Source organism: Pollachius pollachius (genome assembly GCF_949987615.1).
Source record: "Pollachius pollachius genome assembly, chromosome: 2".
NCBI classification, from domain to species: Eukaryota; Metazoa; Chordata; class Actinopteri; order Gadiformes; family Gadidae; genus Pollachius; species Pollachius pollachius.
In genome coordinates, this window is record NC_136935.1 from 2981317 (window position 1) to 3001316 (window position 20000).

General features: G+C 47.9%; 1 protein-coding gene across 1 annotated transcript in view; it reads right to left on the minus strand.

Moving 5' to 3' along the window:
* The window catches only part of eys (eyes shut homolog), a gene marked incomplete at both ends in the record, with an annotated part of 123047 nt that overhangs the window by 60339 nt on the left and 42708 nt on the right, over window positions 1-20000 (minus strand). The window contains 5 exons of the mRNA XM_079729026.1: window positions 314-459; window positions 3312-3419; window positions 4035-4131; window positions 16115-16374; window positions 18369-18490. Of these exons, the coding sequence (XP_079585152.1) occupies window positions 314-459; window positions 3312-3419; window positions 4035-4131; window positions 16115-16374; window positions 18369-18490 (733 nt within the window). The remainder of the gene's footprint in view (window positions 1-313; window positions 460-3311; window positions 3420-4034; window positions 4132-16114; window positions 16375-18368; window positions 18491-20000) is intronic.

Consider the following 20000-nt stretch of genomic DNA (forward strand, 5'->3'; position numbering starts at 1 on the left):
GGGCCCCAGAAGGTAACAGAGACGTTGATAACTTTTCATCTGATAAAAAAAAAAACCATTGACGTGGATTTATCGGTGGCTAAATTCCCCCAACAGCAGCGGCGGCCGCAGCGGCATCAGGGGCTGAATCTGGCTCGGCGCGGGGGTGATAATTAAAGGCAACCATCGATGTCAGAGGTGGCTCTCTATGGAGCCGTGGCCCCGTCACGATAAGCTTTGGACTGCTGCTATTGATCTCCGTGTCACCCAGGGGCCACTGGGGGGGGGGGGGGAGGAGGAAGAGGAGGAGGAGGAGGGAGGGGAGGTGATCTACCTGAGTATCCAGGGAGACAGACACACTCAAAGCCCCCCGGCTTGTTGATACAGATGCCCTCGTGCAGGCAAGGTGAAGCCACACACTCGTCCACGTCCAGGTCACACAGCGTGCCGAAGTAGCCTCGGGGGCACACACACTCAAACCTAACCGGGGGAGAGAGAGAGAGGGGGGGAGGTTGGTTTTCACGTTTATATACTTAAATAAATGTCTGCATTTACATTATCTTCATCCAACAGGACCCTAAAGCAAGAGAGAGAGAGAGAGAGAGAGATTTGTATTTAATTTTTTTGAATCAAACAAAATTGTTTTTATTTACATATTCTTGTTCCGACAAGAACCTACAGAGAGAGCAATTTATTTGTATTTTCTTTACAATTAAAACCCAATTGTTTTAATTAACAATATCTTGATTCACCATGAATGATAGAGAGAGAGCGAGAGAGAGAGAGAGAGAGAGAGAGAGAGAGAGAGAGAGAGAGAGAGAGAGAGAGAGAGAGAGAGAGAGAGAGAGAGAGAGAGAGAGAGAGAGAGAGAGAGTCGTTCAACAGTCCAACTAGAAGCGGTGCAATGCCTGTAAAAACAGTGTGGAATGAAATATGTTTTCAAAGCACGGTGCAAAGCGACAATTGCAGAGGTGTTGTCGTCATCCCCTTGAATTGTACATCTCACTTAAGGGGGCCGACATGAATTATGAGGCATAGACGTGTAAACAGGGAGCCTTCTGACGTGCTTGACATCAAATGAATTGTCTACGCTGCCTACTGGATCTCTATCACACTAAAGCAGCTTGTAAAAGCCTCCTGCGTATCAAATCCAGCACTTCTTTTACAATTCGGGCCCGTTCGTTTTCCCAACACGACTTACTTTTATAGTAATGAAATTGATCTGATGCAATCTTTACTATCATCACCTCTGAGAGGAACACTCCTGTACAATTTGGTCCATGAGTTCATTTCAACGGTACAAGTCGGCAGGAGTAAAACACGTTTGTGTAGCCCTTAATCAAGGTTACAGTCCCCCTAGTCTACCCCTCCAACCCCACAAAAGAGCAGGGAAACGTCCCATAAATGATCAAGGAGGAAACCTTTTGCATTCCACATGCAGCCCCTGCCAACCTCTATATCTCAGTCCGCCACAACACAACACCTGCAGAAAGCAGGTGTGCAAAGTTTATTAAAAAATAAATGAAAGATTGCAGCATTTGTTTGTTTCTTAGTTTTATGTATCTGATCATTAAAGCAGGCATTCATCATTCATTAATCAAAGAAAATCTATTGATTGATATATTAATTCATTATATAACACAGATTATTTGAAAGGATGTGTGCTATGCCTCGATTGCTTTTGAGATAACCTTTATCAATTTAAATATAAAAGCAAGGGTATTGGCAATTACATTTTAGATCACCACAAATGTACAGGAAGATACGATAAATATTTGAGCCAATCATTGGGTCACAAAGCTAACTCTGGAATCAAGCATTGTGTTTTCATTTTCACTTTTTGCTCAAGTTTTTATCTTTCCCTAAAGCTATAAGTTAGGCCACATTCGCCAGCTGCTGCTTGCAAAATTGCTGTTTTTAGTATTAGAAATATTTAATGCACACTAACTTGGTGATCGCACTGCATCACAGAATTATCTGCAAAACACTTTTGTTATCCTCATTCAAAAACTGTGTATTGATTTCTGTGATAGTTGTTATTTGATGTTTTATTCATTACATTTTTTAATAAAAGCATTATGAATTATTCTATAATTGAAACGGATGAAATCAATGTTTTTCTGGCATACAAAAATCAAAATCAAAACAACATGAGAAACATATGAAATAAGCTACTTCACAATGTGAGAGTCACGGATTTAATCAAAAAAATAAAACAAATTGACCTAAAATACTGGAGCGGATCCTAGCCATGACTTAAAACCTCACGGCGTGGCGCGGCGTGCATAGCCATCCCGCTAGGCTAACCTCCCCTGGAACCAGGCTTACCGAGGGGACGGGGATTAGCCTCCTCACGGTTCTACCCAGGGCTCGGTTGCACGCCGCAGCGCTGGTAGCCCGCGGCTATCACCGCGACAGGGAGGCTAAGGCTCGGGAGGTGCAGGGAGACTACGTAGTCAGGAGAGAGGGGAGAGGGGGGAAGGTGAGTTCGGAGCAGGGGTGGGGGGGTTAAAACACACCTGATGTGAACTCCAAGGAGCCTACAACGAGAGAGGAGCTCCGAGAAGGTTCCGGGTCGCATGGGAGCGGAATCATGACGGGAGACAAACTGGAGACGAAACCATTTAGGACTTAAATTGGCCCTGGGAGTTCCCTACCCATCTGTCTGACTAAGCCAAGGGGGCCCTCGGGCCCCCATTAAGCACAGCAGAGAGAGGCTCCACTGGAGTGCGCCCAATCTAGATACATGATGTGTTCCTGCTGCTCTCGCACACTCTCTCCCTCTCTCTTTCTCTCTCTCTCCCTCTCTCTCTCTCTCTCTCTCTCTCTCTCTCCCTCTCTCCCTCTCTCTGTCTCCCTCTCAGTCTCCCTATCCCTCCTCCTCCTGTCTTTGGTTATCGCAGCTTATATGTGTCAGGAATAAATAGAGGCTTGTTGTATTAACTGGAACACACGCACCAGAAGAGCGTCACCACTCCTGGGAGGGGGGGGGGGGGGCTGTCCCTCAAAGTATTTGCCTTTCGATTCCAGCCACAGCAATGCCTTCGTTTTACAGTTGGGCCTAATGAAGGGTAGTAGTGTCGTTTGTAGTTACCGTTGTATTTATCTCTCTCTTTCTCAGTGTAGACTACGCACCAAAACACACACACACACACACACAGACACAGACACACACACACGTACACAAATATATATATATATGAGTGTGTATATTGCATGGTGTATTGTAATGTATTGTATTGTATGCGTTTCATTTTATATATCTATAAACATACCAAAATACTTAAGAGGCGTCAACTTGTCAACTTCTTAATAACTTTGCTCACACCAACCTGTTGACGAGGTTTCGGCAGACGGCAGCGTTACGGCAGGGGTTTGACGCGCACTCATTGACGTCTTGCTCACAGCGAAGGCCAGAGAAGCCGCTCTTACAGTCACAGCTGAGGGAGGAGAATAGGGAAATCATTACCATTGATGATTCCTCCCCCATGCAAAATGAAAAATCCATTAGCTTCCTATTGGCACAGGAACAGAGAGGGGAAAAGATCAATATGAATTGAATGACATTAATTACACATCAGATTTGTATTGATCTCACCTGGAGGGAAGCGGGCGAGATTCTAATTGTTTGAATAAACCCCAAGCTATAATAGGGAGTCTGCATCGTTACGAGACTAATTAAGTTTCCTTTTTAAAGACTGTTCATAATTTGACCTTAATACCACACCAAGGCAATGTTATAGAGTGCACAGATAATTCAACATCCCCGCATAAAACATAGACACATAAAGGTATTAACCTATGTATAATATGTACAAAAGCATTACGAACTATTTATTTCATATAATTCACTCATTTAGCAGGCGCTTTTAATCCAAAGTGATTAACAGCGGATTTGGATACATGCCATAAAGGAGTGGGTAGAGGTTAGTGGGGCTAACAACTAATTCATAACTTTTAAATAGCGAACATGTAAAACAACGCCCTGGTAATTCGGTGGCGTTTTAACTCCACAGAACAAACAGGGCCGGCGATCGTTGGTGTGGCGCCGTGACCTGTAGCCGTTGACCCCGTCCACACAGCGGCCCTGGTTCCGGCAGGGCGCTGCCCGGCACTCGTCTGTGTCCGTCTCACACCGAAGCCCCTCGTACCCTGTTTGCAAAACAAGCATGGAGACGGTCATGGATCAGCGCCCCCCCCGTCGTTCTCCGACCGCCGTCGGCCGGAGAACGTCCGAGAGCCAGCCGCCGTGATAACAGCGAACCCCGGGAGAACGGGGGGGGGGGGGTTAATGGAACCAGCCAGACCCCCGTGGCACATCTCACCCCCTCCCTCCCCCCTGCTCTCAGCACTCGACTGTTTTCCCTCCGAGAGGGTGGAAGTCTAATAATACTTTACTGCCACACAGATTCGTCTGGTGCACGGCTGGAAGGGGGCTGGGGAGGGTGTGTGTGTGTGTGTGTGTGCATGCAAGCCTTTGTTTGTGTGAGTATGTGTGTGTGTGTGTGCATGTCTGCGTCTGAGTGTGCACGCCTGCCTGTGTGTGTGTGTGTGTGTGTGTGTGTGTGTGTGTGTGTGTGTGTGTGTGTGTGTGTGCATGCCTGCATACACGAGTGTGTGCATGTGGGCGTGCACCCAAGAGGGGACAGGGGGGGTGGTATGTGTTTAAGTGAGGGGGTAGTGGTGAGGGGCATCTTGTTAAGTTAGGGTAAGACGGAGCAGCTTAGCCGGAGAGCTTCTTTGCCCTTGTTCGTTAGAGGGAGGTTAGGGGCTGGATGGCTAAGTAGATCAGCGCGGGCGTTTTGGGTTGCAGGCAGCCTGGGAGCGTCTCATGTGGAGGCTGATGCTTCCGCTGCCGGGTTTGGTTCCCCTCTGGTGGTGGATTGCTGTGCGGATGACTAGCCTTTTACGGCCTGATCCATGAGCTGCTCTCGCTCGCTGCCTGGCGGGCAGACGGTGAGCCCAATGAACGTGACGCATTAATGTCACTGGGAGTCGTGTTGGGGGGAAAGAGCGAAAAATCCCACGTGAATGTTTGTCAACTTGTCTTATCGGGGGGTTTTGAATTAACGCAGACGTTCTCGACAAGCGCCATCCTTAGAATTTGTCAGGATGTTTCAGAGCAATTTCAAGGTAAGCTAGTGCACTACTGTTAAACCGCACTTACAAATTGTTTTCTTTACGAGCAGACCAATTATTCCACGTAACCAAAAACACATTTAAAGGATTTGGCCGGGTTGTTAAGAGACCACGGGATAATTGTTGACATTGTCAATGAACAAATGTATAAGAGCCATGAATTTTGTTCCAACTCACGCCCGGTGTACGACAATTCTAAATCTGGGCAGTTGGCAAGGCATTGAGCTCCATTACCGTCTCGAAAAGCAAGTAAGCGCACACAAACTGCCATGGCTAGGTAGTTTTCCCAAATAGTTCCCACAAACCAACACATCGACACGTTTATATTCTGTGTTTACATGCCACTGCGTATATTCAGACTTACGGACCGAGGTGCTCCGTTGGAGTTATGTGTGACGATAGTGGCTGCATTTAAGAATTGGATTTTGAGAGCAGGGCAGCATTTCTTCAATAAGTAGTGAGATGAGGTGTAAGAAGGGGTGTTTTTTAACTGATTGGAATGTAGCATTCTGTGTTACCACACCACTGTGGAAGCTCACAGACTCAGACAGAGATTGAGAGGCCAGCAGTAAGAATTCTAGAATTTTTTACAATAGTTTTTTCTGGCCAAGTAATTTCAAGTAATAAGAGGCATTCAATGAGTGCTGATATAGCGCATAACAGCACTGGGACTTTTTTACTAAACATGTATCGCTCCACTCTACAGGTGTTCCTAATAACCATTAATTAGCCTACATTAACGAGCGACAGCTGGTAACTCATCAGAATTACACATGCCACCAAAGCGACTGTCAGCAGACTATTATTGCACTGGTTGCATAATAAATGGCGACATGCCGGTAAATGTACATGATACAAAGTAGCCAGCCTGCGGCGCCACCGAGTATACAAAGTAGCAAGCTAGTGGGCCGGGAAATGCTTGTGTGTTGCTTGGCAACACACTTGGCATTTGTGTTGGCGAAGCCAAATCGATGATAAAGTCAACCAACAAATCCCGACTGTAAACCCTCGCTTATTACTGTTAACAACTGAATAAAGAACTGCAACGGCGATTACACACTGAAAGTTGTGCTGCTGTACCGAATATCAGTGTGGCTGTGATAAATGTAATTAAGCGCCTGTGACGACTTCGCCGCCATGCATTCGAATCCGCAACGGCGACGGTTAGTGACGCGTTTTCCAACCCCCAGAGAGCGACGACAGAGCTAAAACAATGGGCCCGCTCTTCATATCCCTTTGCGTGTGTGGCGGGTGTTTTTTCCCCCCCGCCATAATCGCCTGCCGAAAAAGAACCACGGAGAGTACTTTGAGATTTATTTGGCTTATGTTTTTTGAAGATGCTCACATATTGCCATCATCAAACAAGATGTCTGCGTGCAAACTCCATCCAACCCCTCCTCAAGTGACAAAAAAAAGTCACTGTTATGGAAAAAAGGCGAGATTATGACTCCGACAAATCTCGCCCGGTTGCGCTGTGCCGCGCGATGGGGTGGGGGGGGGAACACAGGCAGGCGGTTCCCGGGCGAAACGGAGGACGCCGCGGACAGCGTGCGGTGAAATATGGAGCGGAGCCGTCCCTGCCCGGGCCCAGCTGTCACTCACGGAAATTGTGGGCGCACCTCCGGGACGACTTTGAATGCGGCGGCGGCGTAATGCATCTTCTGCCACTAAGCAGTGACTTGAGGCTGCTGCGTGACAGAGTACGGAGGGAGGGATACCCAGGGCGCACACACCGCCCGCCCACTCCATCATCCGGGGGAAGGCTGTGTGATCACTGCTCCTGACACGCAGTCTCTCCCGGGGAACGGAGCAGGAGGGGTGGTGGTGGTGGTGGTGGTGGTGGTGGAGGTGGAGGTGGTGGTGGTGGTGGTGGTGGTGGAGGTGGAGGTAGTGGAGGTGGTTGAGGCGGTGGTGGTGGTGGTGGTGGTGGTGGAGGTGGTGGTGGAGGTGGTGGTGGTGGAGGTTGAGGTGGTGGTGGTGGTGGAGGTGCTGGTGGTGGAGGTGGTGGAGGTGGAGGTGGTGGTGGTGGAGGTGGTGGAGGTGGAGGTGGTGGTGGTGGTGGTGGTAGTGGTGGAGGTGGTGGTGGTGGTGGTGGTGGTGGAGGTGGTGGTGGTGGAGGTGGAGGTGGTGGTGGTGGAGGTGGTGGTGGTGGTGGTGGTGGTGGTGGTGGAGGTGGTGGTGGTGGTGGTAGAGGTGGTGGTGGTGGTGGTGGTGGTGGTGGTGGTGGTGGGGATGGTGTAGTGGTGGTGGTGGAGATGGTGGTGGTGGTGGAGGTGGAAGTGGTGGTGGTGGAGGTGGCGGTGGTGGTAGTGGTGGTGGTGGTGGAGGTGGTGGTGGTGCTGGGTGGTGGTGGTGGTGGCGGTGGTGGAGGTGGTGGTGGTGGGGGCAGTCGCGGTGCTGATAGGGCCAATCCCCTGGTGAGTTCTGAGCTAAATTTGATTGGCGTTTCGATCGGAAAAAAAACGTGAGCGATTGTCCTTCGTTTTGAGAGTGAGGAGTTGGCTTTTTTTTCGACGGGCACGTTTGTGTCCCGAGAGCGAGATCCTCTGTCGTGACAGGGGAAGCTGTCGTTCAACAAACGCACGCAGAAAAAACCCAAACACGGTATGGATAACAGACTGGGCCATGCAGCAGCACACTACGATGTCACACTTATGGACGCAGTTGTAACCTTTAACCCTGGACGTTTCAATGTCTCCGAAAGCGATGTTCGAAGAAACCAGTTATTCTTGAAAAAACTCCCACATAAAAATCACCACTAGTATTCACATGAAAAACCGTCTCGGATGGCGAGAGGAGAAGAAAACAACACACACACAGCCCGGAGCACCGAGTTGTTACATGTGCGAGACAGCAGGGGGAAGGAAGTGCGGAGGTGGAGAGGTGAATAAATACCCCGGCATTGAACACACGGCAAAACACCGTTCTGCCGCTGCTTAGTTCTGATTGATGAGCGGCGGGCAACAGCTGCGAGACAGCGGTGATTTCTGTGTGTCTGTATGACACGGGCGGCGGTCGCACGTGGGAAGATATCGCACTATGACGTGACAGTAAAAGATACTTGGCTCAGACAGCGCCTGCAGCTGCTCCAATCTCTAGCCACCGCCGGTTTGAAACCTGCGACTTGACTCACCTGCCACACCTCCTGCCTGGACCTGCGCTGAGCTCTCATTTGTCAGTGTGTGTGTGTGTGTGTGTGTGTGTGTGTGTGTGTTTGTGTGCGTCCGGTGTGTGTCGGTGTGTGTGTGTGTGTTTACAGGTGGCACGGTAACAGGTGGAACATCAAATTAAAAAAAAGAAACCATCAGACACCTGTTACGTGTCTGGCTACAAGTTGCCGTCTTCGCATGTATTTTTATTTTTGTCGTTTCAATTGTTAATGTCGCAGAAATAATTTTCTTTCAGTTGTATTCAATTTGTTATATGAGCCATCCGTTATATTTCTGATAGATAAGTATAATATACAGAGCTTGGCTATTTCTGAATCTGAGTACTTTGCATGATGATGCATGCATGAAATGTACTATCATGCACACATATAATACCCATCTCAGAGCAGCCTAGGCCAGGCTCCTGCCAACACGTTGCTTTGACACCTCCAGTGAAGGCATCTCCTCTCCTTCCCTCTCCAGCTGTCAACGAGACAGAATGAAGATCTATTCGGACACCTCCGTCATCTTCAGCCTGATCCTGAGTGTCCTAAATGTGCTCCGGACTGTTACCGCAGCCTTGCTAGCACCACACAGATCCACAGATCTGCTCTCTCGCTCCACTAACAGTCTGGCCGTTTCCCAGCTTACCTTGACCATGTGTACATTCCTCTATGTCAGGGCTTCCCAAAGCTTCTCCTGCCGTCACCTGCGTGTGCGTGTACGTCGGGACCCTACCAGCACCGAATGTTTAACGCCGTGAAATAAGCTCTACATTCCCATTACCGTGTCGAGGACGTGGGATCATTTACATCCATCTATCCTCCTTCATGATTGCAGCGTTCCCCTTTCAGTCTTCAAACATAACGTACAACCAAATGAAACAGCCAAGGCATGTAGGTTTGCATACATTTCTGAAATAATATCTAAATCCTCTAATCCACTTTGTTCCTGTTCTATGTTCTCAAGGAATTCTTGTTAGAGAGACACTTATATGCCTATAGGAATGGAGACAGCATATAACAGGACACCTATATATGCCTACTATAGTTATAGAGACAGGCATACAATTGGGCACCTATATGTCTCAGCTCCAGTGGGTCCTTCCATCTTTAGGATCCAAAGCACCACAACTTATTATTCTCTATCATACTTAGTCGTTTGGCAGACGCTTGTACCAAAAGAGAGTGGTCATCAGGGTAGGTGTGTTGCTCATGGCTGCCTAAATGTAGGCTAGAGACTGTGGAGAGGAATTCCAGGACAAAAAGTCAGCAAAAGCAAATGTTTTTCATTCGGTGTCACCGAAAAAAGGCTTAAGTGTGAGCCCGGGCTGACCCTACGATGTTGACGCTAACACGCTGAATGCTTTAGCCGTATAGACTACCAGAGAGCTTGCTCGACAAACATCTGTGAAACACCATTTATCTCTCACACACATCGTTGGTACACGGGCATGCGACTCTCCCGAGGCAAGTAGTCGTAGACCAGAATCGTCCAAAGGCCAGTTCACAACCTCCATTCTGCTTTCGCTGTTAGATTTGCTCAGCCGAAGCGTGTCTGTGCAATGGTCTCCCGGACCAATTCAAGCCTTCATAGAATCAGAGTCCTCGAAAAAGAATTCAAAAAAGGCTTTTCAGCTGTTGCTCTTTTCTCAGTATATCCATATTGAATATATCATCATGAATTACAAACTGAATTTTCATTCAGTTAGTTATTCGTGCATACTGAAATAAATATACAACATGTATACTATTTCTATGATGAACATGATTACTATTAGTATAGTAGAAGCAGTATGTATCCAAAATTGCCTGCTATGGAGGTTTTTATGTCCATAGTAGTAGCTATAGTAGCAGTACCTACAGTCTACTCTACTGGTGTGAAGAACCACCAGTGCACCAGGTGCCACCAGAGGTGATTCTGCCGTACATCCCCCCACCGCCCCTGCGTACGGAGAACCACGTCGGCTGACCCTCCCCCACACACGTCTCAAGCCCCCGCATAACTAGTGCGTGGATATAGACATCACGCATATCCATGTGTTTGACTGCGAGTCGGGAGGTTGTGGGTTCCGACCCCAAACGTCTGGAGTCAGCCTGTGTCGGCTTCAATGAGCAGGAGGCCAGAACTCCGATCCGCTCCTGATGGGATTGTATTTAAGATTCAGTGTAAGTCACGGTGGTTACAGTGTCTGCCTAAGGGTGCTGCCGGTGAGATTCGAGAGCTGGGAGGAGACAGAGGGCAGGAAAGAGCAGAAGAGACTACGATTCAAAATATAAACAACCCTGGAATTGCCAATGCCCTTTCTGCTCCCTCCTTCCCTTTGTTTTATCCGGTGTTGACATGGTGACGGCAATTTTGACAAATGACTTTCGGATTACAGCAATTAAAGACATAAATGACAGACGGCCACTTTAACGGCTTAATATAAATTCTCAATTCTCCTACACTACTCATACATACACATACCGCACATTAAACTATCGGATGCACATGGGATATCTTTAATTTACTGTGCAGCCGCACACTGTTTGCTCATCCTCTGTGTATCGACACATTGTAGAAGTGCCAATGCCGTGACGTATCAGTGATTAAAAACGTATTATTTGTTAATTGGTTTGTTACGCACCATCATCTGTGGCTAATAACGCATGTAACAACGCATGACTGAGTGCATCGCGACAGTACCATCGCTCTGCGTTCCGGCAAACATGACAAATGGAGTAGATTAGAAGTAAAAGCAATGGGGAAACTAAATACATTTACCAAATATCATAGCACTAAACAAACAGCGCTTGTCTTAAAGAATGATGCCATGCAGGCAAACAGCGGTGACTGTTGATTTGATAACAAAACGTGGCAGAGCAGATAAACTGCCTAATTATAAAACCGAATTACAATCCCGAGATCTTGTCCAGAAGAACCTGGCTCCATCTGCCTTCTTCCCGAAATAGCCTTGTCAAACAAAGCGGCAACGACTTACACCGGGAGATGTAGCGCAACTGAAATTCATGTCAAATTACGTGCCGCAGATGCCACTGGTCATATGTGTTTCAGCAAATGATCACCGTTATTTATTTAGCGCTGTTTATTTTCGGTTGATCACCGCCGGCAACATTCCGAGAATTATTAATAAAATACATGTTTAGCCTCAAGACTCACCGACGTCTTTATTAGGATACTTGCACTACTTATACTACTAGTTTTGACTGTTATACTGCATTTGACATTCGGAAATCCCCATTTCGACTAACAGGCACGTACGGGAACACACAAGACGTGTTCATGACCATGGGTGTTAAAGATTGCATCTTCGTGGTCGTATTTCTCTAAACGTTTGAGCTAAAACAGTTAAATAACGGTGTGCATAATGCATCATGCTAAGGATAAAAATACCCTCAAACGGAAACAAACGAGCTGGTGTCTCACATGTGGGGCACCAGCTGTTTGTTTTCCTACTCTGGCGGTTGTAGGACAATAGCCCCCCCTGACCCCTCACCGGGACCCCCACTGCTGACCCCCCGTTCCTGGTTGCTCTTCTATCAGTGCTGGCCCCCCCGCGGAGGCCAGCTCATTAGAAGAAAAGTGGAACATCTGTGCAGGCCAGGCGAGATGAGCCGGGCCTCCTGACTCCTGTGTCCGCGCTACCAGCGAGAGAATCGAGATCTCAGCTTCCAGCGCTGGTTGCGGTTCAAGGTTTTCCCTTCACCTTCTAGCGCAAGTTGCTGCACAGAGATGACGGTTCATGCCTTGAAGATAAAACCATCTTTCGCAGCAGTTTTTAATGGTCAGCCGTTTGGGCTGATTCCGACTTGGAGGGAGAAGTGTTCAGTATTCATATGGTGTCACTTTTATACGCTGCCTATCGCACCAGGCTTACGGCTTAATATTACAGATATGAAATACTTGATATATAAAGTACAAACTAAAACCCTTGTAAATTGTCCAAATCACTTTTTTGGTCCATAATATTAGCTGATATATTGATATATATCTTTTAACAGAAAAAACTGTTTGAATTCTGTGGTATTATTAATAATCAAACTGAGTGATTATTATTACTATGAATAATCTCGGTATCAGTCAAAAACATGAACTGATTAACACCATTATTTGATTATATAATTACAAAAAATGTGAATGTTCGCAAAATCCATTTTGAGTGTGGTATAATACTATGCAGTCTTTCTCGCTTAAAGGTTAAATGTGCAGGCAGACAACACGCAAAACCGTGAACATTATAAAATTGACAGATGACGTAAGTAATGGCCGTGGTAATGTTTGCTCCGCGTCGGCCAAGTTCACATGCGAGTGGGCGGACTTTCATTTGGCAGGGACGCGTTGCCAGATTTGGAAGACTTTACCGACCAACTCCAATTGAATGAGATTATACCATTCAAAGGCGTTATTCGTCAACAGTGAACCGACTGTGAAAACACTGCAGCGGGTCAGTAAAAACTAAAACCAAAACGCAAAGGGAAAATTCCCTCTGGGCTGTGGGGAATAAAGGCAAGGTTTTGTAAAACAATGTATGCTAAACACTGAGCCGTTAAAAACGAGCTAAAGAACAAGGCAGCGTTCAGCGGTGGACGACAGAGGGAAGGCCGCTGTAATGACTCTGTGTTTGTCGAGCCCCGGCGACGAATCCAGCTCCGATCCGCCGTGCATAATAATCGCACGGTGAGTCACAACACTTGTGTGAAGAGAAGCCGGCCCGACCCACGCTCAGCTCTCCACTCTAATGTATGCAGCAGGCGTCTGCTGTGCCATTCCTCGCCGTCTCTCCCTCTATCTCCCTCGCTTGCGAAAAAACCTCCGTAGCTCACCCTCTATTTATATCAGCTCGGCGGCGTCTCATCTCCACACAGATAGCAGCATTAGCTAAAAGCAGAACGCTGTGGTGTGTTTACTCGATTAATAATGGGAAGCCTGCGATGTGTCCAACATGCTAAGATGCAAAGTAGCCACTTTTTTTCTTTACTGAGCTATAAAGTGATCAATGTGGGAGACGAGGATGAGTAAACAATCTTCCTCATGGCTGGTTGACTACACTGGGACTACATTCTGCCTTTGAAATTGAGAATTGTGGGGGCGTGACACTTTTTCACAAACTATTGGCTTCGATTTTAATGTATGAAAGGATGTGTGTGTGTGTATGTGTGTGTCAGTGTGTGATTTTGTGTGTGTGTGTGTATGTGTGTGTGCATGAGTGTGTGCAGATGTATATGTGTGTGTGTGCATGTGTGTGTGTCGGTGTCTGATTTTGTGTGTGTGTGTGTATGCGTGTGTGTTTGTGTGTGAGTGAGTGTGTGCACGCATATACCTGTGTGTGTGTGCATGAGTGTGTGCACGCGTGTGTGCATGTTTGTGTGTGTGTCAGTGTGTGATTTTGTGTGTGTGTGAGTGAGCGTGTGCACGCATATACCCGTATGTGTGAGGTACGTGTGCGTGTGTGCATGCTCATCAGTATGCATACGCACGTCCCCAGGAGCAGGTGTGCAAGAGCGAAGGAGAAATTGAGTAGTCAGACGGTCAAACTGTCTGCTCTCTTCCTAAAACCTCTCCTGTTCCTGCTGTGGCTCACCTCTAAAACGAGAGAAAAGCACACAAGGCTTCGACAAAACCATGAAAAGGAAGGTAACCAGCATCGCTTCTCAGGTCACAGCGCCACACGAAACTACGAAAAAACAACGCAAACAAGCCCCAAGGGTTACAGGTCAACTCCACCTGAGTGCCGCGGCGCGCTCCGACCGGGAGCGCTGTGGTTAGCTCGTTACTTAGCACATTATCCCTGTTAAACGGCCCTGCCATGTGTATGTGTGACCGTCTCCGCGTGGTGTAACCGGTGTGTTAGCCCCTGACACGGCGGCCGGCGTAGAACGAGAGCAGGATTAGGTGGTTAGCGGCTCTTTATACAGACGCACCTGTGAACCACAGACCTGAGGAGCTACTGCTAATTACCACGGGTTAGCGTAACGCCGGGGCCTGTGTGACTTGTTGGGATGAGACTTGGCAAACACGGTCTGCGAACGGGGGGGAGAATTATCTGAGGTGTTTTGTGTTTGTTACGAACATAGTTCCAATTTAAGTGGATATCGAGTGGTATTTTATTGAGCTGGTTAGACTGTTGAGTTGCTGATATACAGTGCACATTTTTGGTTTCCCACACCAAAGCATAAATTAGGGCTTTTAAAGTTTATTTTTTTCATTTTTTTTATCCAATTTACAAGCAATTCATTAGTGTGAAGCTAAGGCGCGTTTTTTATGTTAAATCAACTTTATTAAGGCAAAAGACTTAAATGAGAGCTGCGTTCTAATAAGCATAACGAACGGTGAAAGTGCTCAAAGGAAATGTGGCGTTGGTTTGTCAGGTTGTAGGAAAAAGTTTTAGTTATGACTCAAACTGTAGTTCAGAAAGGGATTTTGCTTGTACGGCGAACAGATCTTGCAATGTTGCATTTGCATAATTACTGCAAACTTTGAACACATCACACATCAGCAATACCTTTTTAGGGTTTTCATCAGCCCACTTTTGTTACTCAACTTTCTTTTTCAAGAAAATTGTTTGATCTCACAGAATTCACGATTCATCTTCATCACATTTTGAGACTTTTTAATTCAGTTCTACCCTGAACAGTAAACCTGTCTTTTGTTTTTCTTATATAAAGAACTGTAACGCAAATAAAGAAGATTGTGATGGCAAGGAATCAAATAACAATATCCCTACAAAATGAATCCACTCCTGATGTCAGTCAGAGAATGTGAGCAGATGACTCAGACAGAGATAAGACCAAATTAATTAAATAGACCACATAAAGTCATCTACAAACACGTAGCATTCTCCTGAGAGGCTGAGTGTAACTGTAAAAATAAACCCAATTATACAAAACAAACATTACATGTAGCACTAATTCCCCAGTTCAAATCCCCTACAGGAAATACACCAAAACCCTACAACAAAATGCTTTAAATAGCCTGCATTCACTTTAAATTATTCTGGCATCATGTTAATATAATTCACATTTTGTACTTCATTTAAATAACGTCGTTTTAAATGCAGGAGTTAGGAAAAAAACTAAGGATTTTGGCAACAGTCGGATGCAAGAATGGTGCATATATACCGACACGTATATGCTGTGCATATATAACACACCTTTTTACAAGCACTGTATATCGTGTGTATACTGTATACAGGCCTAATCGAGTATATGCTGTACATAAAAAGCATTCCTTGAACAACTACTAAATATAGTCTATGTAATATAATAATGATTATATTAATAATAATACAAATTATGATTACATAGTTAATCATCTCAGTCATGATAATTAATTGCGTTGACATTGCGCTATTCAAGGCCCTCAGAACGCTTCACACAGTGAGTGTGTGTGCGCGCGCCATTGAGTGTGTGTGTTCGTGCCAGTGACTGTGCGCGCCAGTCAGTGCGCGTGTGCGCGCCAGTGAGTGTGTGTGTGCGCGCCAGTGAGTGTGTGTGCGCACCGGTGAGCGTGTGTGTTCGTCCCAGTCGTGTGCGTGTTCGTGCCAGTTAGTGTGTGTGTGCGCACCAGCGAATGTGTGTGTTCGTGCCAGTGACTGTGCGCGCCAGTCAGTGCGCGTGTGCGCGCCAGTGAGTGTGCGTGTGCGCGCCAGTGAGTGTGTGTGCGCGCCAGTGTGTGTGTGTGTGTGTGTGTGTGTGTGTGTGTGTGTGTGCTGGGCGGCATCGTGCCTCACCATCCCCGCTACACTCCAGTGTCCGGCTGAACTCGCGCTGCTAAATTGGGCTAAGGTGCAGCTGTAGCGGCGGAGCACGGGCGGGGGGACTGGTGGGGGGCGGGGGGGCGCTCACCAGCTGGACATCTGCAGGAGGCGCCTCCGTCGGGGCGCGGCAGGCAGGCGGAGCCGTGCAGGCAGGGGCTGTGAGCGGGGCCGCAGGGGTCGTGGCGGTGGCCGCAGCGAGGCCCGGTGAAGAAGGGGGCACAGGTGCAGAGGAAGTCCCCCGGCGCGGGCGCCTGCCGGCACGAGGCTCCGTTGAGGCAGGGCCCGGACTCACACTCGTCCACGTCCAGCGCGCAGCGCGGCCCGGTCCAGCCCCGCCCGCACTCACACCTACACACACACACACACACGCACCGTAGCCGTACAAACACACGCAAACATGCACATGTGGGCATTGCAACCACGCACACACACGCGGCATGCATCGCAAACAGACACACACGGGCGCGCATACATCGCAGCCAAACACACACGTATCGCAACCACATGCACACAAACCGCAACCACATGCACACAAATACCAACGGCAACCATGCACACATACACACACACACACAGACACATCGGAACCACGCACACACACGCAACACGCAACCACACACACACACGTCGATTTATCTCAAACACACACACACAGACACAAATACCAATCGCAACCATGCACACATACACACACAGACACATCGGAACCACGCACACACACGCAACACGCAACGCAACCACACACACACACACACACGTCGATTTATCTCAAACACACACACACAGACACAAATACCAATCACAACCATGCACACATACACACACACACAGACACATTGGAACCACGCACACACACGCAACACGCAACGCAACCACACACACACACACACGTCGATTTATCTCAAACACACACACACACAAATACCAATCGCAACCATGCACACATACACACACACAGACACATTGGAACCACGCACACATACACAACACGCAACGCAACCACACACACACACGTCGATTTATCTCAAACACACACAAACACACAAATACCAACCGCAACCATGCACACTCCCACACAAATACACACACACACGTATACACACACACATTGCAGCCACAAACCAACACATAACGCAACCAGGCACATACACCCACACCCCGACAACACACACACACACACACACACACACACACACACACACACACACAGCAGAGGACAAAGAAAAGCAGTGGAGGAAGAGGTTACAGTGACGGTAGGTGTACGCATAGACGGAATCGCTAAGTATTATTGAGCCACCTTAACCGATGCTGGTATCAAAAGCGACTCCTGTTTTTGTTTTTAATTCACCTCCGCTCAAGAAGGACGGCAGGTAGACTGTTGATATTAGCGTTCAAACCCAGTGCCCCTTTGGCTGCGAGTCAAACACCCTAACCACCGGGCTAATCCGCCCCTCTCCAAACACAGTGATTAAAAACTCTACGATTAATCACAGTTTGCCCCCCCCCCCCCCCCCTCCCCCCCCCCCCCACACACACACACACACACACACGCACACACACCCTAATCAGGGGGCAGGCTCGACGTTTGGTGCGCTTAAGCACAGCTTCAGACGTCGGCGAAGGCTCGGGGTCGGCGGGATTACTAATGGAGCCGTATCCCTGACTACCCCCTAATGTGACTCAGAACCGAAAGGTGACGATAGCGCCGTGATGTCTCTGTCTCCGAATCTCTTATCAGCGCTCTGCCACTGGAAGCTGAATATTGCACTCGGAGGCAGTCGGTAAGGGAACGGCGCCCGCCCTGCCGCAACTTTCTCCACCTGACGCTGTTTCTATCCCCGTCTCCAGTGAGGGGGGGAGAGGGGAGGGGAGGGGAGGAAGGGGAGGGAGGGAGGAAGGGAGGGAGGAAGGGGGGAAGGGAGGGAGGAAGGGAGGGAGGAAGGGGGGAAGGGAGGGAGGAGAAAGGGAGGAAGGGGGGAAGGGAGGGGGGAAGGGAGGGAGGAAGGGGGGAAGGGAGGGAGGAGAAAGGGAGGAAGGGGGGAAGGGAGGGAGTTTGGAGGAAGGGAGGGAGTTTGGAGGAAGGGAGGGGGGGGGGCATTAGCTGAAGCAGCCACACCAGACTTCCCCCCCCTCCTCCATAAAGTCACGGTCCCCCTGGAAACCCTTTCATGCTGTGAGCCGTTGATTGACTCATTTGTTTTACCTGCCATCTGCAATTCATTATCGCCGCAGCCGGCGGAAGGACCTATTGCCGTCTCCCGAACCCCCCCCCCCCCCCCCCCCCCTTTTTCTTTAGCATTTTCTCGCGCATATCAGGCGAGCGATGCGGACGGAGCGCCTACCTGTAGCCCCCGAGCAGGTCCACGCAGGTGGCGTCGTTGGCGCAGGGCTGCGACGCACACTCGTCGACCTCGTGCTGGCAGTGCGCGCCCTCCCAGCCCGCGCGGCATTCGCACTCGTAACCCTGCGGGGGAAAGGGGGGCGTGGGCAGCACGTAAGGCACTGGGGTGGATCAGAAGCGACATGCGATTGAGGCGCCTTGCTCGAGAATGAAGAGGCCTGAGATCAAACCCAGGACCAAGCCCGCACCTCCAGGCTGCAGAACGGCTTCGTCCCCAGGGCCATTACAGAACTGAACAGCCATGCCCAGCCACTCTCCCCCCCCCACAGCTTGCACAGTTGCACTTTAAATCAACTCTAAATACATGGGACTCAATGTTGCCTTGACAACGTTTTCTTAAATGTGTCTTTTATTCTGTATTTCATACTATTTATTGTGTGAGCATTGTTCTAGCATTGTGCTGCATATGCAAATTTTGTTGTATGCATCTACTGCACAATGACAATGAAAAGTTTATTCTCATCTGTTCTTTTAGTTGAGAGCAGAACGACCGTGCCATTACAGTATGGTGGCTCTACTGTTGTACTGTGGTTAAATCCAATGAAAAACCAGCTCAAACACTAATGTTCTTAGTTATATAGCACCCTTAACTCTCGTCACCAGCCGCCTTTGCATGTCATAATTTCCTTGTTTGCTAGCGTTTTAATGTATGCTCTTCTATACGGCACCCTTAACTCTCGTCAGCACTCGCCTTTGCATGTAATAATATCCTTGTTTGCTAGCGATTTAATGTATGCCCTTTTATCATATCCATATTTTTTATCTGGAGAGCGCTGTGTGCGCAAGGATGAAAGGCTTTTCATGAATAACCTTTATTATAATGATTTTATATGGTTGCGATTATATCGTTGACTATGACTACGACAACTCAAATGTGCTTTACGTGAAACAAACACATACTTGCTGGTAGAATTACAATGTCGTTGTGTTTTACCGTTGCACTTCATGAATAAACTCTTGAATCTTGAATGTATAGCTCGATGCTCTTTGATGCAGCAGAGATGTGTTGCAGAGCTGGAGAGGAATACTCCGCTGGCTCTTCTCAGGTTAGACACGCACACTTCATCATCGCCGAAAGCCGGATTACTTAACACAACTATTAAGCGGTACTTCAACCGACAACCCCGAATGAACTTCTGTGACTTAAGGGCTAAACCCATTTATCTTTGACACTGTTGAAATGTAATCAGTGTTGAAATGGTCATGTGCTTGATTGAATTTGGCAGAAAAGAAATAAACGAAAAATCTTTACGACTTTTCTTGAACTCAAACCACCTCCCACTCAAAGAGATTTCCACAGTGGGAAGCTCTTTAAAGTGTGAGAAGAATCAGCCTTGGCTTCAATTTTATTCAACCAGTTTCTACCATGCAGATGAATTCCTCCTCTCACCCCAGCATCACATGAGAATCCTGCTCTTTTTCCTCCCTCAGTGTAAAAAATGCACCAGAGAACGCTTTCTTTCTGTAAGAGTATTCTTCCTCCAATATTTCCATTGTATGTAATTTCCTTTAAGTACACGCAAATATTAGAACAAGTGATGTTCACCAGAGCCATCTCCTGTGTTTAATTAAA